The sequence below is a fragment of the Lynx rufus genome, unplaced genomic scaffold (genome assembly GCF_022079265.1).
Source record: "Lynx rufus isolate CCGP_SWC_20201006 ecotype Redwood Valley unplaced genomic scaffold, mLynRuf1.p SCAF_5, whole genome shotgun sequence".
NCBI classification, from domain to species: Eukaryota; Metazoa; Chordata; class Mammalia; order Carnivora; family Felidae; genus Lynx; species Lynx rufus.
This window is the reverse complement of record NW_025814867.1, coordinates 146,309,851-146,334,453: the sequence shown is the minus strand read 5'-3', so window position 1 is coordinate 146,334,453 and position 24,603 is coordinate 146,309,851. Positions and strand designations below refer to the sequence as shown.

General features: G+C 50.7%; 1 protein-coding gene across 1 annotated transcript; it reads right to left on the bottom strand.

The window, feature by feature from the left end:
• Positions 1-133: 133 nt before the first annotated feature.
• On the bottom strand, positions 134-23,107 carry MRAP (melanocortin 2 receptor accessory protein). Its single transcript, XM_047100020.1, is given in 4 exon segments — positions 134-632; positions 635-702; positions 3,034-3,133; positions 22,907-23,107. Coding segments are annotated over 4 exon segments (579 nt in total). The 5' UTR covers positions 23,013-23,107; the 3' UTR covers positions 134-327.
• Between the last annotated feature and the right edge of the window lie 1,496 nt (positions 23,108-24,603).

Below are 24,603 nucleotides of genomic sequence, written 5' to 3'. Positions count from 1 at the left end.
GGAAGGAACTTCCCAGGCCCTCTCTGGGTGCCCTGAAGAAGGTTCCAATCAGCTTAGAACTCAGGGTTGCTAAATACTACAGCAGTTAGTAGTTGAAGCTAAAAAGTGGCCCAGTGAAGATGGGCGAGCAAACTTTTTTTTAATTTATACGTGTTTTATTTTTTTGCCCTTCCCAAAGTGCATAAGGAGTAAGTATGCTGGTGAAATGCACTAAAAATCCACAACATCTGGGGCTACTTCCCCGTGCTAGCTGGGCTGCTGCAGGCCTTGGATGATGCATGCCAGTGCCCCCTCGTATAGCGTATCTTGACCCAGTCACGCTTCCTGCTACACGTAAACAGGCTTTTCGAAGGCACTTGTGGGTCCGGGTTGGTTTGAGTTCACCAGGCGTTTGCTGGCATCCAGGCTACAGTTGAGAGGTTCTGTCTCCCGGGAGGGGTCCCCCCTCCTCGTCCCTGTTGTCAGCTGCTGCTGTAGGGGGTCCCCATCGAGCCCCGGCTCCCAGAAGAGAGCAGGGTGGGTCTGCGGGGCAGGTGGGGCAGGGCGGAGGTGCTCCCGGCCGCAGCCGCCGCTCAGGGCGGGATGCTCTGCTGCCTGGCTCCTTGCCCGAGCCCGGGGGAGCCTGTGGGGTGCCTCCGGATGCAGAGCGGGAGGTTGAGGCCGCGACTCCAGGGGCGTGTTGGGTGGTGCTGGGCGTTGTTCCTGTGGACAGAGCAGATGGGAGGCAGGCATCAAAGCTGGTGAGAGAACTTACTGGATGCTTTCCTGTTACGCCCCACTGCCGGCCCAAAGCCCGTAGAGAAGGCACGCGGGGCAAGGGCACCTCGGCCAGGGGAGCAGACCCTGGGGGTGGGTCACCTGGCTCACAAAGGTCACCCCTGTGCAGAAATGGAAGATGACAGGCAGTGCTTGACGGTGACCCAGACCCTACGTTGACGACTAGTTCTCTCCGAGGTCACGTCTCCCTCATGTGTCCGTTCACGACGGGGAGTGGGCAGGCTGGCCTTCCGTCCGTCCACAGGTTTGAGTGTAGAGCTCAGGTACCTGTGCCTCCAGCCAACTTGTATCTTAGCCAGGAATCTGCTCTCTGGATGCCTCTCCTGAGCGCCAGGGGCAGTGGGCACGGCCGCCTGACGTGAGCCGGCCCGCCCCGTCCCGCCTGCCCTTCGTCTCATCAGTGAGACGGGGGACCGTGATCGCCTCTTAGGTGTCATCAGGGTGACGTGAGGTGATGCGTGGCCAGAGAACTAGTTTCAACTAGTTGCAATCCTGACATGAATGTGGAGGCTCAGAGAGGGGGCCTGAAGGAGCAGAGCCCTCCTTTCACATGATGCCGGCAGACTTTTTTTTTTTTTTTTTTTGAGGCTTGAAAGAGCACGTCCTCAGGGAGCAACCCTGCGTCTGTCTCCCAGATCTTACTGAAGACCCAGGTGGCTCCCCTGAGCCCTCCCTGCCTGTTACAGTGTCTGGAGGGTGCTTTCTCTGGTGCCGGGGAACAGCATCATCCATTTGCCCTGTAAAGTTGCAGCGCTGAAGACACCCGGGACCCCTCAGCCTCGGCCGCCTGTGTGCCCACTGGGCCGGGAAGCTTTCTCTTGCAAACCGTCCCTGGCACAGGGCTGGCCACGAGCCACCTCAGAAAGCTCGTTTCGTTCATTTATCCCCCAGGTACCTCTTGGGGCTATAAATCTGCCCAAATTTCACGTGAGTGGTAGAAACTGGAAGAAAAGGACGGAGGTCTGCATTTGCTCAGAAGCTGGCCCGGCCTCTCCCCCCATGACCAAAGGGAACCGGAAGTGACTTGGTGAGTCACCCCGGGCAGGGCAGGGCGGAGGAGGGAGACGGAGCCCCCTTGAAGCTAGGCGTGCACAGATGGGCAGGTCCTCCCTGAGCCAGCAGCGGGACGCCCCCAGGTGGCGAGGCTGCCCTCTCGTCTTTCAGGGCCTTCCCGCTGCCTGCCCCCTCCTCTCAGAGCAGCTCTGCTCATCTGCCTGCTGCCAGCATCCTGTGCCGGCTCCCGGTCTCCACTCCCCAAGACTGCCTGGCCCCTGATGGTGTCCGGCCCCAGTCTTCGCCCGGGATCGCTCTGCTACCTGGCCCCACGTTTCAGGGGAGTTTGGGCAGCCCTGGTCCCATCGGCTAAGGCAGAGACAGGCAGTCCCTTGTTATAGGGTCCCTTGTTAGGACAGTCATTTTAGACCGCAGTAGCCGTGGGGGCAGATTAAGCCAGAAGAGGAAATCGGATGTGGTAAGCCAGTTGTCTAGCACAGGAATTAGCATCTAATGAGCTAGGGTCGCCTGTGCGGCTCAGTCCGTTGAGCGTCCGATTTCAGCTCAGGTCATGATCTCACCGTTCGTGAGTTCGAGCCGCACGTTGGGCTCCCTGCTGTCAGCACAGAGCTGGCTTTGGATCCTCTGTCTCCCTCTCTCTGCCCCTCCCCCGCTCACTCCCTTGCTCGCTCTCAAATATAAATAAACATTTTCAAAAAATGCGTAACGAGCTAGGTTAATTACTAGCTAATTCTTGGAGCTCCTAGGTTTTACCGAATTTAACCTCTAAGGCACATAGTAGGTATTCAATAGCACATGGTGGTCATAGATGCCTAAGTTTGGGTCCCATTTTCCTGGTGAGTTGTTTGGCAAGACCTAACTGGCGTGTGGGGTCATTTAGGCTCTATTTTCTCTAACAACTTCATTGAGATACATACAGTAAAGTTCACCCATTTAAAACCTAAAACTACAGATCCTCAGTATATTCCCAGAGTTATACAACCATCAACACAATCTGCTTTAGAATATTCTAGATGTTTCATAGCAATGGAATCAGTCATACAATACGGGCCCTTTTGTGTCTAGCTTCTATCCCTCAGGACAGTGACTCTGAAGTTCGTGCGTGTTGCAGAAGGAATCGGTGATTTATTCCTTTTTGTGGCCACATAACATTCCGCTGCGTGGACGTGTGGCCGCTCGCTGTTTAGCCACGTGACTTACCTGTACATGCGCCACCCCCCCCCCTCCGCCACCCTTACTCACCTCACCTGCGAGGACCCTGACCAGGACATGTAGAGCAGGATGAGGAAGAGAAGCATGACGAAAAATGCCAGGCTCACCCAGAAGGCAATGACAATCAGATCTGTGGGAGGGAGAGTGCATCTCAACGTCACTGTGACACCACCAGAAGCCCACGGCGAGGGGACGTGAGGGCCCCTGAGCAGCGTGGAAATAGGGCCCTGAGTGTTGGCATTCTCTCGTCTTCCGGCCTCTCAGCAGTGACCACCGGGAAGGTTTTTCCACTGACAAGAACCTTGGGAAGGAACAGGCCGGCAGGGAAGTGGCCTTTTCCCAGAGCAACTAGCTTCAAGGTCCGTTAGGGTGACCGTTGAGGGAAAAGCAGTGAATGAAGGTGGGTGGCACCCCGTGGATTTGCTTTTTCAGCTGCTGCTGCTGTTCCCCTCCTTCCCTTTCTCCCTCAGAGGGAGAAGCAGGGGCCGTGGGCCACTCATGTGACAGCCAACCTCCCCTCTGCTGTGAGGGCCGCAGGGGACTGTGGGGACCGCTCCATTAGAGGCCGCTTCAGAGACCCCTTCGGAGTCCAGATTGTGGTGCTGCAGTGCTCCTGTGGCGGGCAAGGCAGAGATTTTCCCCCGGGCCTCCCTGGCCCCTTTCTTTCAGGGGAAAGCACCCACTCAAGCCAGGCTCTGCCAGGCGCTGATGAGGATTCAGACGGGACCAAGCTAGCACGCTGGGAATCGCTGCTGATGTGGGAAACTAAGGCAAAAGAAAAGCAAAATTCGCTTACTGCCTACAGCCCATTGATAAGTCCTTGAGGCAGACAGACTGACCTTCCTCTTAGAACTCAGTTGCCTGGATGATGACCCTTCGCTAAGGGGCAGAAGGTAACCTTAGCTTAACATTATCCTGACCCCCAGGATCCTGTAAGTGTCCTTTCACATAGAAAAATTCCTTTGGAAACCCCCGCCCCCAAGATGTATGTTGGCAATCATACTCCAAGCTTATGGCCCCCTGATACACATCTGAAGGATCCCAGGACTGAGTTTGTACTAAACAGTAATGACCTTTTCCTAACAACAGCTAACGCCTCAAGGTCCTGAAAACCTTGTTTCCAAAATACCTTAGAGACTTACGTTATCCCTAACGCCCTCCCAACCTGAGGGTGTATAATCAGTCACTCGCCACAACCCCACTGCAGCTCTTTCTGCCCCAAAGCCCTGGCCCCGTGGTCAAATAAAACCACCCTTTTGTGGGGCACGTGGGTGGCCCAGTAGGTTAAGCGTCCGACCCTGGATCTCGTCTCAGGTCATAATCTCACGGTTCAGTTTGTGGCATCGCGACCCGCAATGGGCTCTGAGCTGACAGCACGGAGCCTGCTTGGGATTCTCTCTCTCTGCCCCTTCTCCACTCACACCTTTCTCTCTCTCTCTCCCTCTCTCTCTCTCTCTCTCTCTCTCTCTCTCAAAATAAATAAATGTTAAAAAACACCCTTTTTGCACCCAAGACATCTAAAGAATTCTTTCCTGGCCGTTGACTCTGAACCCCAACGCTTCAAACCACATCAGCGGCCGCCTCTGTCCTGCTCGCCCTTCCCCCAACACGCTCCTCTGAACTCCAGTAGTACTTCCGATGATACACCTGCTTGCTCCATGTTGTATTCTGTTAAACAAAAAGATGTTTATCAATGGGTAAACAAATGAGGAAATGAACAAACTGAATGAATGAATGAATGAATGAATGAACGAACAAATAATGGGGTATTAGAGATTTGTGCATCACCTCCATGAATATGGAAGTAGAGGCCCCAGGGGTAAATAATGGTACCTGGAGTAAGGGGTGTCCCCTGTCCTCTCCACGGCCCAAGACAGGTAGAAAGAGAAACTTGAAGGCCTGTTGATCTTGGACCTTAACAGCATCAAAAAAACAGTCCCAAGGAAAAGATGCCATACTTGCCAAAGGAATCGAGCTCCCACTGCCTTGTAACAAGGCATCAGTAGCTTGGCCTTCACACTCCAGAAAGGCCAGGACAGCAAAGACCCCCAGGCTCCCGCATCCTCTCTCCTGTCTGTCCTTGAGCTGAGAAACTGACGGTGGTGCCCCTGAGCGCCAACCAGGCTAAGGAGGTGTGTGGGCTCCTGGGAACTCGGGAGCGAGGTTGTTACTGTCTGTCCTAAACTGAAGGACTTTTGGGAGGAGCCTCTGAGTTTCTCAGCATTCCGTGACTGCTCACCGCACATTATTCTCTAACACCTGCTTCAGCCCCACTGGCCAGTCAACATTTATCTTATAACTACCGCAAAGTATGACAGTATAAATGCTTTCAGAAGTTTGGGGTTTATTCCGTAAGGGTGTTTTATTTTTTTATTTATTATTATTTTTTTTTACATTTATTTATTTATTTTTGAGAGACAGAGCACAAACGGGGGATGGGCAGAGAGAGAAGGAGACACAGAATCCGAAGCAGGCTCCAGGCTCTGAGCTGTCAGCACAGAGCCCGACACGGGGCTCGAACTCACAAACTGCAAGATCATGACCTGAGCCGAGTCGGATGCTCAACCGACTGAGCCACCCAGCCACCCCAGGGGTGTTTTAGATTTAGGCAGACCCCACTGCTCTTTCTCCTTCATAAAGAGAACATAAGGTTGGAGATCTTCAGCGCCTATATGAGTGCCGTTGGGGCCTCTAAGAAAACAGCTTCTGAAGTTTGGCAGCTGAGACCCACCCCCACCCACCTCCCCTTCTCCTGGGCTCACACTTGTCTGCTTGGCCCTTGGTCATTATCCCCACATACTGAGCAGAAAATGAAGCGACACCTTTCACAGAGCACAGTATCTTCAGAGAAGTGAAATTGGAATTTTTTTCAGACCAAAAAGGCGATCAGTAGCTACTTGCCACTTCCTGTACTAAATTCTCTTTCGTTTATGGTCCTGTTGAAAAGGGTGGCCAAAAAAATAGAGTTCTTGTTCCTCTTCCTGCTGAAGGTTCAGCCTTAGTGCTCGGACAGAACATGTTGTTCCCGGGCAAGAGCTGTCATTCTCCAGTGTTGGAATTGTTTAAACATCACTGAGCTTGTTTTTACAACAAGGAGCACCAGGCTGGCTTGACAACAATACTAGTCCAGCCGTGGAAAACTTCCCTTCCCTTTCCTTCCCCTCCCCTTCTCTTTCCCTTCCCTTTTTCTCCCTCCCCTTTTTCTCCCCTTCCCTCATTTACTTCCTTTTTCTCCTCTCCCTGTCCCTTCCTTCCTTCCCTCCTTTCTTTCTTTCTTTCTTTCTTTCTTTCTTTCTTTCTTTCTTTCTTTCTTTCTTTTTCTTTTCTTTCTTTCTTTCTTTTCTTTCTTTCTTTTTCTTTCTTCTTCTTTCTTTTCTTTTCTTTCTTTTCTTTCTTTCTCTCTCTCTCTCTCTCTCTCTCTCTCCTCCCTCTCTCCTTCCTTTCTTCCTTCCACCACACTGGCAGAATGAGGGGACTTAGGCATCCACAATTAACTGACAAGAAGAGGCTCTGATGGCATGGTGGGGCATCACACTGAGGAATTTCTCATCCCACCTTGGAGCTGACAGCTTAATCTGATCCAAGTACTTCCTACTCATAGCAGGCACCTCAGTCTCGTTAGATTTTGTTAACTGCTAAACCTCCACTTTAACATTTCTTCAAACACTACTAACATTTGGGTCCCAGAGTCCTGGTAAGAGATTAACTCCAAGATCTTTCCCTTCTTTGGAAAAACAATGGGGTTAAGGGCCTGAGCTCTGGAAGTGGGTAGTTTTGAATTCAAAATCTGACTTGGCCATTTTCTAACCATGGGGTCTCAGGCAGGCTGGGATTTTTACACCTCTAAATCTGTCTTCTCATCTGTTAAAGGGGGATGTTAGTGTGTGTTATGTAGACTGTTAGGTGAATTAAATAATATACCATGTGTATGTAATGCACATAGCACAGTTCCTTGTTTAATGGTTTTGAAATGATAGGTAAATAGAACTAAAATTATTATTTCTGTTAAGAGGGTAGTGTGGCAAGTGATATCTCTGTGATTCAAGCTCCACTAAAATCAAGTGGATACCAGTAAACGTAATTGTGATTTATAGACTGCTAGTTGTCAATCCTAATGTTTGCTCTCAGGTGCTTTCATAGTCCTAGAAGCCCTACCTTTCGCTGCCTGGGATAAAGACTACATTTCCCAGATGCCCTTTCAGCTAGATGTGGTCATGTGACAAGGTTCTGGCCAATGAGCTGTGAGTAGGGAGTTACTAGGAGTCCTCCTGCAGAGACTAATAGATTTCTCATGACCTTGTATCCCTTTGCATTTCCTTACTCCATTTTGCTGGCCAGAACATGGATGTGATGATGAGGGACATGTCCGGGGAATGGCAGAGCAATGAGCTGGAAGGAAGCTGCTTTCTGAGGATCTCATGGACCAGACCCACCACGCTGTCCTGCAGACTTTTAGGTGAAAGAGAAATTAACCTCTGTTTTGTCTGGTACTCCGTTAATTGTAACCAGTTTTCCTTATTGAGTCAGTAGAAGGAGCCAGCTTTTTAAACGAGCATATCAAAACTTACAAATCCAAATGAATGCTGACGTTCAAAATAATCATCCTCTCTCTATCATAGAATCATATAAATTTTTCTAAAATACATGTCTTGGGGCACCTGGGTGACTCAGTGGGTTGAGCAACCGACTTCAGTTCAGGTCATGATCTTGCGGTTTGTGAGTTCAAGCCCCGCATCGGGCTCTGTGCTGACAGCTCAGAGCCTGGAGCCTACTTCAGATTCTGTGTCTCCCCCTCTTTCTACCCCTGCCCTGCTCATGCTCTGTGTCTCTCTGTCTCTCAATAATAAACATTAAAAAAAATAAATAAATAAAATAAAATACATGTCTTGATTAAACATTTGTAAACATTTATCAAACCTTCATAAACACTTCTAAATTATTCTTTTGGAATTACCATCAAGGAACACACACACACACACACACACACACACACACACACACCAGTTTTGCTACTTTGTAAAATCATATTTCCTTTTCAACACCCAGGTGGTATCAGTCAGCTCGATCCATTCACCTGATTAGTTTATGGGTGATTCCTAACTATTTCCCAAAAGCAAATCCACCCTCGAAAGATATACATAGTTTCACTGTGGACGTTCCATAGAATATACTGTCACTACCAAAGTCAGTTCCAAAAGAAGAGTCCCAGCAGTTTTTGAACAATAATAGTATCATTCAAGTGTAGCGCCTTCAGTTGGGGCTACCTTGATGAGAAAATCGTTACGAGAACAATCTCATATTTCTGTTTAAAAATCACTTTTTAAAAAATGTTTAATGTTTATTTTTGAAAGAGAGAGACACACAGAGTGTGCGCAGGGAAGGGGCAGAGGGAGAGGGAGACACAGGATCTGAAGCAGGCTCCAGGCTCGGAGCTGTCAGCACAGAACCCACTGTGGGGCTTGAACTCACGAACCCTGAGATCATGACCTGAGCCGAAGTCGGACGCTTAATCGACCAAGCCACCCAGGCACCCCTAAAAATCACTTTCACTCCTTATATCATGCCCGTAGGACTGACCATTTGAAGAAGATTTAGAAGTCTCGGTGAAAGTTGTAACATGAAATTGATTGCTCCGAATGCCAGAAGAGAGTTCTATGTAAGTTGTTTGCTCAGTCTTTTCACTGAGCTCTCTGCCTTGCGTTCACAAGAGATCGGTTGGTGGCCTGTTTCTGTTCTTCCTCTCCCAGCTGACGGGGCAACAGGTGAACAGACTGCCTGATTATCGAAGGTGCCAGAGCTGGTGCATCAGTGGAAGTCCATACAGGCTATGACAAATTTTTCCTAAGCCATAATTAAAGGAAGAAGACATATTGACCCAAGAAGTAAATAACACAGCGTGAAAGCCAGACCCTACCCAAGGGAAATCAATCCATCTTGCTGCTCCGTGCAAGGGAGCATTAGAGCGGTATCTGGAGATTCATCGCATTAGAATGTGTGTGGTCGCTGTGAGGTTGCTATATGGGACTGGTTTTCTCCTAAGCTTAGCCTCTGAAAAGGGGACAGATAGAAAAGCAAACATATAATTAATTCAAGCAGAGGCCCAGGAAACAGATTTGCATGCCCCACCTTTCTGACAGCATTGGAGAGATTCTTAACCTTTCCCCGAAACAGAAGTCACATCTGTAAAATCACAAGGGTGAAAATCCTTGTGAAGTCCCTGTAACAAAATCACACCAGATTTCAAGCTAACCCTGGGAAAGAGGAACCCAGATTCCTCAAGTTAGCGCTGAATACGCCATATATATATATATATATATATATATATATATATGTATATACATATATATATATGTGTGTGTATATATATGTATATACATATATATATGTGTGTGTATATATATGTATATACATATATATATGTGTGTGTATATATATGTATATACATATATATATATCCATATCCCTAGGTATTTCCAATGATCTGTCCATCCATGACGGAATAAACTCCAGTATATGGGCATGAACACAAAAGTCTTAAAATCCCTCCTGCTTATTAGGTATTTTCCCTCCTGTGTCGCCTCCTTCCGTACTTGGCACAGGAGTGAAACTCAGCCTTCCACGGTTCAAGCGGCTGCCCCAGGCGATCTTCCAGAAGCTTTGCCTTGGTCTCACCTTAAAGCATCCCTGGCTTCTGGCTCCAGTCCCAGCATCTTTCTGTCTTTGATGTGAACCTCTGCACAAGTGAAGCTTTCTGATCTGTTTGACTGGGTTGGAGATCCAGCCCAGAGGAACTGGCGAGGAGAGAAAGGTGCATTTGTCAGCAAAGAGGCTCGCCTGCTCTCTGCGGTGTGACCTCTGTCCTTCCTCACCCGGACTCACGCTTACGTTGCCCCACCTTCAAAGCCAGGTCAACAGAGCCTCCCTGAGACACCCTGACACCGCCTTCTGCTGACCATTACAGATCACAAGAGTGACATCATCATAGCAGCAGCACAGCGTGCGGGTGATGGAGATTTCTACTTTTGCATTTTGGGGATTTTTTTTTTTTAAGTGAACTTCTTCGAATTCAAATACCGTGGACACACAACAGGGGAAGAAGTTTTTTTTTCTTCCCAAGTCCACTGCTTGTAATAGCAAAATCCTGGAACCACTCTCCGTGTTCAAAACCGCACATTTTTAGAACGTCGTGCAGTTATTTACAAAACTTTGTGAGAGAATATTTCACGACACAGGAAAACAACATATTGTGAAGTCAATAAGGGCAAAGTATAAAAGAGCAGACACAGCCAGATCCTCCCTGAAATCTGCAGGGGAGACGGGATGTTCACAGTGGACTCTGTAGAAAGGCCGTGCTATGGATCGAATGTGTCCCCCCACCTCCCGATGCGGAAGCCCTGATCTCCAGACCGGTGGTCGTCGGAGGTGAGGCCTTTGACAGGTGATTAGGTTTAGAGGAGATCATGAGGGTGGGACACCATGGTGGGATTAGTGTCCTTATAATAAAAGGAAGAATCTCTCTCTCCCTCTTCCTCCCTCTTTCTCTCTCTCTTTCCCTCTCTGTCTCTCCCTCTTCCCCCACTCTCACCCCCTCCCACTTCCCCCCTCCCTCCCCCACTCTCTCCCTCCTCTCTCTCTCTCTCTCCCTCTCTCTCTCCCATTTCCTCCTCCTCCTCTCCCCCAGCCCCTCTCCATTCACATGCACCAAGGAAAGGCCATGTGAGCCCAACAGCAAGAAAGGACGTCCTCACCAGACACTGACTTTTCTGCCACCTTGACCTTGGACTCCCAGCCTCCAGCACGGTGAGAAATGAATATCTGTTGAAGCTCCGCAGTCTATGATACTTTGTTATAGCTGCCTGAGTAGACTAAAATAGGCATTGACTACTTGAAATCTGGTTTGGGTTTGCTTACCTCCAAGGGATTTCCTTCAGAGATGGTAGATGGTCCCCCAGAGCCCTCACTCTGTCTAGGAGGGCAGCCGGTGCCCTGCCCTCCAGTGGAACTGCGAAGAGGCCGCTCAAGGGCACTCTGCACGTGTCCTTTGCAGTTAGTGGGACACAGCGGACTGGAGTCTGATGATGTGTGCTCGAGAACATCTTAAAAGCAAGAGACTGGGCCATCAGTGTCAGCAGGGTGGAAGGAGCCAGCCTCCGGCCGTTGAGGGGCAAAGCTGTGTCCCCGAGGGCCTCAGGGGAGGGTGCGGGCTGAGTGCCAGCCCAGAGCTGGCCCAAAGGGTCACGTGCAGGAGCACAGCCTGAAGGGGAGTCGGGCCTCTCACAGAGCGGGTCCAGGCGGAAGTTGGCCTCAGAGCACAGGGTCCCGAGGATCGTCCTACGAGGCCAGCAAGAGAGAGCACTGCCTGTGGTGGGAGATCTCTTGCAAAGGAGAGAAGGAGCCAGCTTGCATCAAGGACGCCCCCGCCTGGATCAGTGCCAGTCAAGCTGGAGGGCGGGGAGGCCAGTGGGGAGGCCAGTGCAAGAGTTCGGCCAAAAAGTAAGGACGGCTACAGAGGAGACTCGCTTCCCCACCCTCAGGTCATGGGGCTGGTGACCGTCATCCCGGGGAATGCACAAAGGACACCCGTCACACAGGCTGGTATGAGGAGGGGCGGCGAAATCGACAGGAGCAGAGTCCCCGAGCCAAGTAGCGGGCCCCCCTTTGTGGACACGGCTGACGCACATCGATGTCCTCCTCGCCCTCCAGGGCCGCCTGTGCGGGTGTGTCTGTTGTGCTGAGCGGCTGCCGTCCGAATCGGAATCCGAGCCGCCTCCCTGGCAAACCCCCTCGTCCTTTCTGCCTCTCACCCCACGCCATCCCTGACGCTCCAGCGAAGATGTGTCGCCACACAGGATGGGGCAGGTGGCTGGGGAAGAGGAGCTTGCTGAGGAAAGAAGGAGGAAGCGCTCCTGCCCCCAAGCCAGGGAAAGAGGAAGTTCTCGCTTTGAATGAAGTTTGAAGGCGGTTTGGTTTTAAGTATTTTTGAAACTGATTTCATCGGCTTAGACATTTGCTCCGGTAACTAGACTGGCCGGTAGACATTTTTTGGTTTAAGTTTGTTTCTTCATTTTGAGAGAGAGCGAGAATGACAACGAGCTGGGGAGGGGCAGAGAGAGGGGGACGGGGGATCTGAAGCAGCCCTGCACTGACAGCAGAGAGCCCGATGCTGGGCTGGAACTCACGAACCCCGAGATCCTGGCCTGAGCGGAAGTCAACCAAGCGAGCCACCCAGGTGCCCTGATAGACACATTTTTTAAAATTTGAGAGTAAGGGGCGCTCAGTCGGTTAAGCGTCCGACTTCCGCTCAGGTCACGATCTCACAGTTCCTGAGTTCAAGCCCCGCGTCGGGCTCTGTGCCGACAGCTCGGAGCCAGGAGCCTGCTTCGGATTCTGTGTCTCCCTCTCTCTCTGCCCCTCCCCCACTCAAGCTCTGTCTCTGTCTCTCTTTCTCAAAAATTAAACAAAACAAAACAAAACAGAAAAACAAAACAACAACAAAAAAGAGTGAGCATGAGACCTACTCCAGGGAAAGAGCCAGCACCACTAAGTAGGTCTGCACGAGCGGTCAGAGAAAGATGAGAGCAGCACTCTGACTGCACGCCATGAACTTGCTCTTTCCGTGCCGCAGCGTGATGGGTGCGTTTACGCAGATGCGGGAGAAAAAAGACATTGCGACTGGAAGGACATTGTGACAGGCCAGGCCCAGTCAGGAGGTAGAAATCACACAGCAGGTGAAACGGGAAGTCTAATACGAAGAATTACTCAGAAGGATTAAAGAGTGTAAGATATGAGGCGACTCTACAAGGTGTGCTGGGGCTGAGGAGGGAGGGAGGGGGGACCCAGGTGCGTTTGCTCAGGCTGTGCTGTGGTCAGAGTGCTTGTGTTCCCTTACACTCCTACGTCAAATCTTCATGCCCCAGGGGATGGTATTTGATGGTGGGGCCTCTGGGAGGTGCTTGAGTCATAAGGGCGGAGCCCCCGTGAATGAGGCTAGTGCCTGTATAAAGAAGGCTCCGGACAGATTGCCTCACGCCTTGCATCATGTGAGGACCCGGCAAGAAGATGCCAGCTATGAACCAGGAAGGGGCCCCTCACCCCAGTGCGACCGTGCTGGTGCCTTCGTGTTGGACGTCCCAGCCTGCGGAACCATGAGAAATAGATGTTTCTGGTTTATAGGCCACCCGGTCTGAGGTGTTTTGTTGTATTAGCCTGAACAGACAGACTAAGACCGTGGCTTAAGGAACAGAAACTTATTTTCTCACTTTAAAGGCCCCATCTCCAAATAGAGTCACATTCTTTTAAAAAAATGTTTAATGTTTATTTACGTTTGAGAGAGAGAGATGAATCATGAGCAGGGGAGGGGCAGAGAGAGGGAGACACAGAATCTGAAGCAGGCTTCAGATTCTGAGCTGTCAGCACAGAGCCCGACACAGGGCTCAAATCCATGAACCGTGAGATCATGACCTGAGCCGAAGTCGGACGCTTAACCAACTGAGCCAGCCAGGCGCCCCTACAGTCACATTCTTAAGTACGGGAGGAACATAGGAATTTGGTGGGGGAGGCGGGGGGACCCAGTCCAGCCCATAACCCCAAGGAAGGACATACTTGAGAGAGGTTCAGACCTCCCTGGGGATGTGGTTTGGTTACCGGATAGCAGAGATGTTGGCTGTTTTAGCCAGGCCTAACTGGTTTGGAGCTGCTGGATGAACCATAGACAACCCAGATGACCAACAACCGTAGTGGGGTCCCCCCCCATCTGGGCTTGCAACTCTTCCCCCGACCCACCGGCCCCAGATTGCCCCGGGGCATTGGTTTTTCCGTCAAGATGGCTGCTGAGAGGTTCTTGCCACCGCGAGGCTGCAGGATCTCAGCGGGACCACGTGCTGGGCCAGTGACCAGGGCTGTTGGCCCTGCGCGTCCTCACACCCTCACTGCCGACCTCCCAGCCCCAGCACGGCCGTCCTGCTGCGCCCCTGCCAGGGCCCCCTCCTGCGAAAGCTTCACTCCCGGCTCAGTCTTAAGGCATTCCATCGTTGATCACGGAATTACAGTAAACTGATAACTGACACAGGTACGCATCATGAAAATGACCAGTATGTACAAGAGCTGCGTGCCTCACAGCAGTTGATCTGTTCATTCTGCAGAGACTTCTCGTGTGCCTGAGATGTGCCAGGCACTGTCTGGGAGCTGGGGGTGGGGAGCAAGACAGGGAAGGGTTCCTGCTGTGCTGGAACAGTCTGGTGGGAATCTGCCCACTAATCGTGTCAAGTGTCCTGGGACGAGTCCTAAGGGATCAGAGCCTGGAATTTAAGTCCCAGCTCTGCAAATGTTTTACTAGGTGACCTTGAGCAAATCACTTGGCCCCTCTGGGCCCTGGGACCCCCACATACTTTTATTCCCATGTCTGGGATACCATAGCACGCTCATTTATTTAGGCAGGCCCCTCCTTCCTAGACTGTCACCTCCTAAGGGTAGAGATCTTTCCAATGTTATGCTTCCAGACCTTTCCCAGCATATGGCTGTTTCACCTGCCTATGTATCACCTGCCTCCCACCCAAACCTCCAATTTATATATTCGCCAGAGGGATATTTTTAGCCAGCAAATTGGACCTTGTCTCTTCTCTGCTTACAATTTTATTAATTTTTTGTTAGTGTTTATTTATTTTGAGAGAGAGAGAGAGAGAGAGCAGGGGAGGGGCAGAGAGAGGGAGAGAGAGGATCCCAAGCAGGGCTCCACGCTGTCAGCATAGAGCCCTTCATGGGGCTCAAACTCATGGACCGTGAGATCAACGACCTGAGCAGAAATCAAGAGTCAGCACTTAACCAACTGAGCCACCCAGGCACCCCTCTGCTTACGGTTTTGAATGACTCCCCACAGCTCCCAGGAATCTTCTGAGACTGACCTGCAAGAACCCGACCCCCACGTGGTCCGGAGCACATCCTCCATCACTCACTCTTCCCCAGAGCACCTCTGGCCTAAGCAGGAGTGTGACCATTCTGCCCCCACCCCCAACCCCGCCCCGCCGGACCGGCCCCTGTGAATCAGACGGGCAGAGTCCCCCTGGGTCTTCTGACTCAGCTCAGCCCACCTTCCCTGTGAAGCCTTCCTTACGTCTTACTTCTCCCCAAGGGTGTCCTTCTCTGTGCTCTGCTGGCCACTTCTGCACATTCTCCAGCACAACACCGTCCATCAAATAGCAGCATATTCATGATCAGTAGCGGCCACCTCACTAAACAGTCGAGGATGGAAAGAGCGACCTGCTTGATTCCTCCCTCGAGTCAGTGTCTTCTACAAAAAGTTCTAGACCAAGATAGACCAAAGAGATGTCACCAGATCCAGCACATCAACATGGAACAGACAAAGTAGCTTATAAGCACCTTTTAGGGAAATGTGGGACGATGAAGGTAGACTGTTGGGGGACACTAAGACATAATTATTGAAATGTCTGGGTATCGTGTTACGTTCTTTCCTGTTACGATTTTCCTAAATCCGGTGGAGGGATGCCCTGATGTCCGTAACCTACTTGGAAATACACCACCGTAAAACAGATAATAGTGGCCACGAAATAAAATCATTCTCGTAAAATATCAAGGACGGGGATTTGGTCTTTTTGCATTGTGCCTCCAACTCTCGGTGCAACGCCTGGCCTGTCACGGATAGTTGCAAAATTTGGTTGTTGAATTAATCGCGAGCAAAAGCAAGAAGGTGGGTCAGGAATGGTGTGTTTCTAGTATGGTGTGGAAGTGGGGCTAGTTGAGATGAATGAAAGAATGGACAGCACCGAGTTTCAGAGGACTGCTAAGACAAAATGGGGAGCTTAGACTTATCTGAGAGGGCAGGGGCAGGGAACAGTGCAATGGGCACATGGTTGTGCCTGGAGTCCCTCCTACACAGTAACACCATGGAGAGTTGCACAGGTTGTGCACTGCTCAAGGAATTCCACCTGGATAGGTGTGATGAACTGTGTCCCCAGAGTAGGAGCCTTTTTCTGATTTCCCTATGATCTGGGGGTAGTGGCGGCATTGTTCCTGTCTGTGGGACTGGAGGGAGAAGAGGGGAGTTAAGATGACCATCCGATGTGCCTCAGTTCCCCAAGATGCATCCATGTGACAGTCCTGTGCCAACCTAGGGGCTTGGTCACCCTAAGGAGAGTGAAACTAGGGAAAGAAGGAAAGAGGTTGAGAGAGATGACAGTGGAGCTGGAGAGACACAGAAACCAGGGGGAGGAAGGAGGCGAGCGAGCAGGGTGACTTTTCCGAAGCAGCTGTTTCGGATGACGGTGGATGCCGGGAACCAGAGAAGGGGAAAGCGCTCACGAGTTTGAGAAGTTTGGCAACCGGAGGTGAGAGAGAGGGACCTTTGGCCGATGGTCCAAGAGGGCAGCGGGAATGCAGATCCGTGTGTGTTTCAGACACGGATGAGGAAGCCGGTGGAAAGAAGCTGGAGGAGGAGAAGTACCCCCAGGCTCCGCTGAGGGGCCGTGGGGACACGTGACGGCATTTTGACCAAGTAACGAGTGGACACCCCGCGCGGGACTCCCGGGCCGGTTCACCTGTGCACATCCATCACCCCTGTGACCAGGTCTCTGCCACGTCCCGCTGTGGCGACTGTTGTGACTCCACACCACGCACTCCCAGTCCTCATCTGGTGACCCTCTTGGTTTACGCTCCGCGATGGTTAATTTCGTGCGTCAGCTTGACTAGGCGAAGGGATGCCCAGGCGGCTGGTAAGACACGATTTTTGGATGTGTCCGTGAGGGTGTTTCTAGAAAAGATTAGCATCGATTCGGTAGGCTGAGTAAGGAGATCTGCCCTCACCAGTGTGGGTGGGCATCGGCCGAGCCGTTGGGGGCTCGAATGGAACAAAAAGGCAAAGGAAGGGCAAATTCTTGCGCTGTCTCCTTGCACTGGGCCGTCTATTTTCTCCTGCCTCTGGACACTCGTTCTTGGGCCTTTGGACTCCAGGACTCGAACCATCAGCTCCTGTAGTTCTCAATCACCACCGGCTTTCCTGGGTTCCCGGGCTTCCAGGAGGCAGATGGTGGGACTCGTCAGCCTCCCTAACCGCATGAGCCAGTCCCTATAACCAGCCTCCTCTTATCCGCATCGACGTACCTCCTATTGGTTCTGTTTTTCTGGAGAACGCTGACTGATACGATCGCCATGCCGTGGGAGTTTACATCTCTGGTGTCAGGAGACTATCGACCTCCGGGTTGTTTTTGTAGTCTTAGCTACCTGCCGTACATTTCTTTCTGCCACAGATAGCTCTGTAAACTGGCCAAGGGGCCTGGCTCCCAAGAGGGTCCTTGTCAGAGTGAAGACTCCGTGAAATGAGCCACACGGCGAAAAGGGCAAACGGCGTATGATTCCCCTTCGGTGACGTACTGTCTTCCTCCGTTCAGGCTGCTGTAGCAAATCACATACACTGGGTGGTTTAAATCACGGGCATTTATTCTCTCACGGTTCTAGGGGCCGGAAGTCCAAGATCAGGGTGTTGGTGGGTTCCATTCCAGGCGAGAGCTTGCTTCCTGCTTATGTCCTCACGTGAACGAGGGAGAGAGGACAAGCACTCTTGTTTCTTCTCAAAAAGGTACGAATTCCACAGTGGGCCCCTGGCTTGATGACTTGGTCTAACCCTCATCACCTCCCAAAGGCCCCGCCTCCAAATGTTATCCCACTGGGGATTCACGTTTCACGTGAGTTTGGTGGGGTGGGACCCCGGACTCAGTCCGTGGCAGATGGTCAGAACAGTCAGATTCATAGGGACAGAGAGCAGGAAGGTGGTTATCGGAGGCGGTGGCGGGGGGAGGGGGGCAGAGGGAAAGGGGGAGCTGGTGTGTAACGGGTACTGAGTTCAGTTTGGGGAAGATGGAAAAAGTTCCGGAGATGGGTGGTGGCATGATGTGAAGGCACTTACTGCTGCCAAACTGTGCCCTTAAAATGGCTTAAATGGTCACTTTTGTGTTGTGCACGTTTTCCCTCAATTAGTAATAATATAAAAAAGAGGGTCCTTGTCAACATGAGCGAAATGTTTAAAATCCTGCCAAACTGCCCAGAGCGTGGGGTTGTTGTCCCCAGCAGGCTCAGGGTCCTTGTCCTTCCCAGCCGCGCTCGTCCATCCATTGGAGAGGGTGGCCCCTTGCCGCCCGCTGGGCTCTGCCTGGTAGTCACAGGCCCGGGGAGGAGAGAGGTCACTCAAGGCAGGTCTCAGTTTCCCCTCAGTTGTTATCACGGACGGCATGTGTGTATATGTGCGTGCAGGCACATTCTGTGTTTTGAAGACACAGAAAAATCCTAAGGCGGCCAGGCACCAAAATGCTAATGCTGATTTTTTTTTTCTGAATGGTAAAGTGCAGTAATTTACTGTCTGAGTCTTTTACGATGAGCATATTAACCTTCACAACTTACATTTTAGAAATTTGAGGGGCACCTGGGTGACTCGGTCAGTTAAGCATCCGATTCTTGATCTCAGCTCAGGTCACGATCTCATGGTCACGGGATGGAGTCCCTCGTCGGGCTCTGCACTGACAGCGCGGAGCCTGCTGAGGATTCTCTCTCTGCCTCTCTCTCTCTCTCTCTCTCTCTCTCTCTCTCTCCGCCCCTCCCCCGCCCAGGCACACGTGCCCTCTCTCTTTCTCTCAGAATAGATAAACGTTCTTGAAAAGTTTGAATTATAAAATGTTCCAAATTCATAGAAATACACAGAGTATTTCCTCCAGATCCTTTTTTTAAAAAAGGATATTAAAAGGGGCGCCTGGGTGGCTCAGTCGGTTGAGCGTCCGACTTCGGCTCAGGTCACGATCTCGCGGTCCGTGAGTTCGAGCCCCGCGTCGGGCTCTGTGCTGACAGCTCACAGCCTGGAGCCTGTTTCGGATTCTGTGTCTCCCTCTCTCTCTGACCCTCCCCCGTTCATGCTCTGTCTCTCTCTGTCTCAAAAATAAGCGTTAAAAAAAAAATTAAAAAAAAAAAGGATATTAAAATGTTAAGGTCATCATCCACGTGTGGCAATACAAATTTCTCCACTTCCTACCCCGACACACTGAGTATCAGTGTTTCCATGTTTGCTCATTGAGTGAGTGTGAAATGGAACCTCAGCGTCCTTCCCAGGGCGCTCCCTGAGTACTTGTGAAGGTGAGCGTTTTCTCACGTTCCTCGGCCCTTTGAGTTTCCTCTTCTGTTAACTGTGCTCTCGTATCATTTGCCCATATTTCTATTGTTTTTTTTTTTTCTTGTTGATTGATGGGTTGTGTTGACTTATGAAATAAGAAAATGGCTTCCGTTTCAAGGGGCAAAAAGGGTATTTCCCAGGTAGTTTCCAAAATACAAGGGAATAGTCACTGCCATCGCTTTTCATTCCTGGAACACACCAGATATCCCCCTGCCTCAGAGCCTTTGTCTTCGGAGTTCCTGTGGCCTGGAAGGCTCCTCCCAGAGACGGCTTCAGGGCTTGGTCTCTCACCTGCTCACAGGTAATCCTTGGGGGGCCTTTACCAACCGCCTGATTCCTCTTAGGGCCCCACCTCTCCCTGGCTACCCTTCCTGTTTTATTTTGCCGCCTGCCATACTTTTTCTTGTTTGTGGTGGGTGGAAGGCTGCTTTGAGTTTTCAACACTTTTCTCACTGCAAGATAGGTTCTAATTCCCTCCTCTTGAATCTGGCCTGGCCTTAGTAACTTGTTTGCCCCAAGTCACAGAGCTAGAAAGTGGCAGAGCTCAGATGTGAACTCCTGCCAGGTGGCGCAGGGCTCCACGTGCCCGGCCTCTGATCCGTGTGTCACTGCCTCCCGGCCGGTCCCCAAACACAAGCTAGACAACTACCCATCTGGGACAGAAACACCCTGGGAGAGTATTTTTGTCTAGCCTCAAACTCCTTTTCCAGAGAAGGTGGAGATTAAATTCAGAGAACACATGAAGACTGAGATACAAACAGAAATCAAGGAAGCCAGAAGGAGTACCTCTCTCCGTGGGTGTCAAAGACTCCTGACATCTAGGCTGTCTGGGGGACCCAATGACTGGCCTCCCCCGGGACAGTTTCCTCACTGAGATGGTCTATATTGCATTTGGGAGTTTGGGAAGGCGTTGCTTTTTTTAAAGTTTATTTATTTATTATTTTGAGAGAGAGAGAGGTAGAGAACAAGTGAGGGAGGGGCAGAGAGAGAGAGAGAGGAAGAGAGAGAGTATCCCAGGCAGGCTCTGCACTGTCAGCAAGGAGCCCAATGGGGGGCTTGAATTCACAAACCGTGAGATCATGACCTGAGCCAAAGTCGGACGCTCAACTGACTGAGCCACCCGGGCGCCCCGGGAAGGAGTTTCCTCATTTGTATGCCCAGCAGGCTATGAACTTTTTATCTCTAGCTCATGTGTGCAAGAAAAAGTATTTCTTTTAAAACCTCACACACAGTTTAGAGAACATCAACCACTTTCTCCAGAAATGGACGTTGTTCATGGGTAATTACACAGGGCAGGAGGTTGAGACTGTAGGTTCGAAGACTTTGAATAAGCAAAGAGGGCTCCCACTCAGAGCAGGGGAGAGAGCTTTGGAGCCCAGGTGGTGACCAGGCGGGATGTCTGGTGTACAAAAGGATGAGGGTGTCTGAAGCTAACAGCATTTTATTTAATTCAGGTTAAAAATTTTTTTTGAGAGACAGAAAGAGAGCACACGTGTGCGTGCACATCCTAAGGAGTGGGGGAGGAGCAGAGAGGGAGAGAGAGAGAATCTCTCCAGGCTCCAGGCCCAGTGCAGAGTTGAGGGGCTCGATCTCACAAACCACTGAGATCATGACCAGAGCCTAAATCAAGAGTGTGAGGCCTAACTGACTGAGCCACCCCAGCGCCCCTAATTCGTGTTAATTTAAAAACAACCTTCCCGAATACAGATTTACATTTTGTCTAGACCAATATGTATCCTGCAGGTCTGAACTTCTGACCATACATATCAGTGGGCTTCTATTTCAACCCTGCCACTTTCTCCCTGTTACTGTGAGCTGTCTGTGCAAAATTCTGCTTTTTGATTCGTGAGTATATACCCCGCATCAGGAAACACACACCAAACCTATCGTCCCCCGCAAAAGCTTTGCTACCAGGCTGGGGACGCAGCAAACGTGGATGGGTACCCGGACTCCTGGAAGCTGTAAATGAAAGTGGAAACAGGTACACTTCCTAACAAGACATTCTAGACAACTTTCTCCAAGGGCTCTGCCGGGGATCTGCTACCTTTTATTACCGATAACATCCAAATGGATTTCAGTTTTGAGCTGATGCGTGAACAAGTGATCGTGCTTTTCATAGGAAAAGCATCCTGTTCCTTCTAGTGACTGCACTTACTTCTTGACAGATTATGTGATCATAGGGCATGAAATAGCCAAGGAGGGGCTAGGCGTCCGACTTCGGCTCGGGTCATGATCTCATAGTCCGTGAGTTAGAGCCCTGACAGCTCTGTGCTGACAGCTCAGAGCCCGGAGCCTGCTTCTGATTCTATGTCTCCCTCTCTCTCTGCCCCTCCCCTGCTCATGCTCTGTCTCTCTCTGTCTCAAAAATAAAAATAAAAATAAAATAAAGAAATAGCCAAGGAGCCCGAGACTTCAGGATGGCAGAGCCCTGAGACTTTTTTTGGTTTGGTTTGCTTTTTCATACTCATTCCCTCAGCTAACTTGTTATCTTGACCAAGTAGCTGGAATAATCAGAGAAGATTGTTCACAAAGCACCAACTTACCCAAGGGATAGAGACTGGGAGAGAGAGGAGCAAAAAAAGCATGTTGGTTTGCTCTGGTGGTCCTTACTGAGACCATGAAGAGTAAAATCACTTGGTATTTAAAAAATTTTTTAACGTTTATTTATTTTTGAGAGACAGAGAGAGCGCGAGCAGGGGAGGGGCAGAGAGAGAGGGAGACACAGAATCGGAAGCAGGCTCCAGGCTCCGAGCTGTCCGCACAGAGCCTGACACAGGGCTTGAACTGACGAACTGCGAGATCACGACCTGAGCAGAAGTCAGTTGCTTAACTGACTGAGCCACCCGGGCGCCCCAATCAATTGGTGTTTTCATGGAAACCAGTAAATCATATATCTTAGGAGTGGACACAGTAACCTCCCCCAAATCTGCATAGAGTGAGAGAAAATGCGAAATCTGCAATTTGAAAAAATTTCACCTAGCTTACAGGAACCCAGGCAAATCACACTCTAACAAAAAAAAAAGTCTGTCTTAAAAGCATATTCTGGGGTGCCTGGGTGGCTCACTTGGTTAAGCATCAGACTCTTGATTTTGGCTCAGGTCACGATCTCACGGTTTGTGAGACTGAGCCCCAAGTCAGGCTCTGAGCGAACATCACAGATGGAGTCTGCTTGGGATTCTCTCTCTCTTTCTCTTTCTCTGCCCCTCCCTGCTTGTGCTCTGTCTCTCTCTCAAAATAAATAAATAAACTTAAAAAAAAAAAAGAAAACATATTCTAGGGGCACCTGGGTGGCTCAGTTGGTTAAGTATCCAACTTCAGCTCAGGTCGTGATCACGGTTCATGGGTTCGAGCCCCGCATTGGGCTCTGGGCTGACAGCTCAGAGCCTGGAGCCTGCTTGGACATTCTGTGTCTTCCTCCCTCTCTCTCCTTCTCTCCTGCTCTCACTGTCTCTCTCTCTCTCTGTCAAAACTAAGTAAACATTAAAAATAAAAAATTAAAAAAATAAAAGCATATTCTGCTCCCAAATCATCCTAGTTTCTTAGGAGGTTAGTTCCAAACCTCTTACAGAAGATGACAGATAAGATTCTGCTCCCGTTTACTTATATCTCTGAGGGTTAGGGTTAGGGTCGTGTTTGGGCTCATCTGTGACATCTGTTGGGAGTAGGAAGTGGCCAGAGAAAGTCTTTCGGGCCAACCCCCAGCCTCTGCCTGGCTGGCTCCCCCAGTCGAGGACTCACATTTGTTGGCTTTCAGCTTCCTCTCATCCACAGGAATGAGGTCCACGTAGTCCAAGTAGTATTCGTAGCTGTCGTACAGGGTGGAGGCATTGGTCTGGTTGGCCATGTCCGCGGTGCTGGGAGGGGGCGCATCCGGAGCTAGTCAGAGCCCTCGGAAAGACCGGCCGACTGATTTCTGTAAAGTCATCCAAGTGTGTCTGTGGGTCTCGGGGCTCAAGGCCTGCCCACTTACTTATCGGAGCCGTTTAGCTGGGAGAAAGGCCAGGGGGCTGTGCTTGACATCTCCGCCCGCACGTAGAACTTTCCGCCCTGCTCCTCCTTGATAAAAGTCCAAGACAAACAGAGCCACAAGGCAGGAAACCGGGTTTCCAGCGCGGCTCTGGCTCGCCCTTCTGGGCGAGAACGGGAAAAGGGATACCTGGGCCCCTTGGAAGACAAGATGCCGAACAGGGGCTAGGAAGGCCACTCGCTGTTTGCTTTCCTGCTTAAAAAATTAATAAAACCCAAATGAAAGGCTGGCGGTGCCCTTGACGTACATTAGGGCGGTTCTTGGTGCTGTTGAGCAATCAGCAAGTCACTGGTTCAGATTTAGTATCTGAGGGCAGGATTTGAGTGATGGCAGCCCTTGAACTCGTAGCCTCTCTCATGCACACAGAGCCAATTAATTGCACCCGAAGAGCCCTCTTGTCCAATTGAGTACACCTTCCAGCTTTTGTTTGCTTGTTTTTTAATGTTTATTTGTTTTTGAGAGGGAGGGAGAGAGAGGGAGAGAGAGAGAGAGAGCAGGGTAGGGGCAGAGAGAGGGGGAGACACAGAATCCGAAGCAGGCTCCAGGCTCTGAGCTGTCAGCACAGAGCCCAACGCAGGGCTCGAACTCACAGACCGCAAGATCATGACTTGAGCCAAAGTCAGACAGTCAACTGACTGAGTCACCCAGGCGCCGACCCCCCACCCCCACCCTTCCGGCTTTTATTGAAGTCCCAAAGAACCAACCAGTCAGCTGCATTTGTTCTGACTGCCTAGGTCGTTTGCCTGGGCCAGAATCAATCCCACACGGATCCAGCTCTTAGGCAATAGGGCCTGAGGGTTCACCCAGCCCTTGGCTAACAAGTGTGAGGGGGTTTCTTCTGGGTTTCTGAAGGGAAGGGCTCTAAGTTACAACTCATGTTTCTAAGAGCCCCGGACACAATCAAGAGGAATACTCCAAATATTTGGAATGAGCAAGACTGAGTGTGACGGGAGCCAGAGAGTGTAGCCTCACAGAGAATCAGTGAGGAAGTCCAAATTCCCAGAATGACGGGGCCTTTCCCTCCAAGATTCCAACTGTTGGTTGTTTCCGGTCTACATTCCAGAGTCAAGCTGGGCATCGATAGCGTGCAGCTATCCATCTGTGTTTGCTGAGGACTTTACCGTTCCCCCAGCACGCTACCCCCGACACGATACTAAAAACTTCTGCAGGGATGATAGGGTTGGTGTGTCCGACTTTTAAGGGTGTGTCGAAACAGAAAAGCAGTTATGCCACCGGCTCTTCCTCAGCTTGGGTTGTACGTGTTTTGATACTTTTTTGAGCAGTTTGGCGTGTATCTGTTCAAGTCACTGTCGTTTTTTAATTTTCTCATTCTAGAAGGTCGGAAGGTTGGAGTCAAGAGGGTTGGCAAGATTGGCAGGTGGAGTGGACGCAGAGCGTGAGGGTAGCC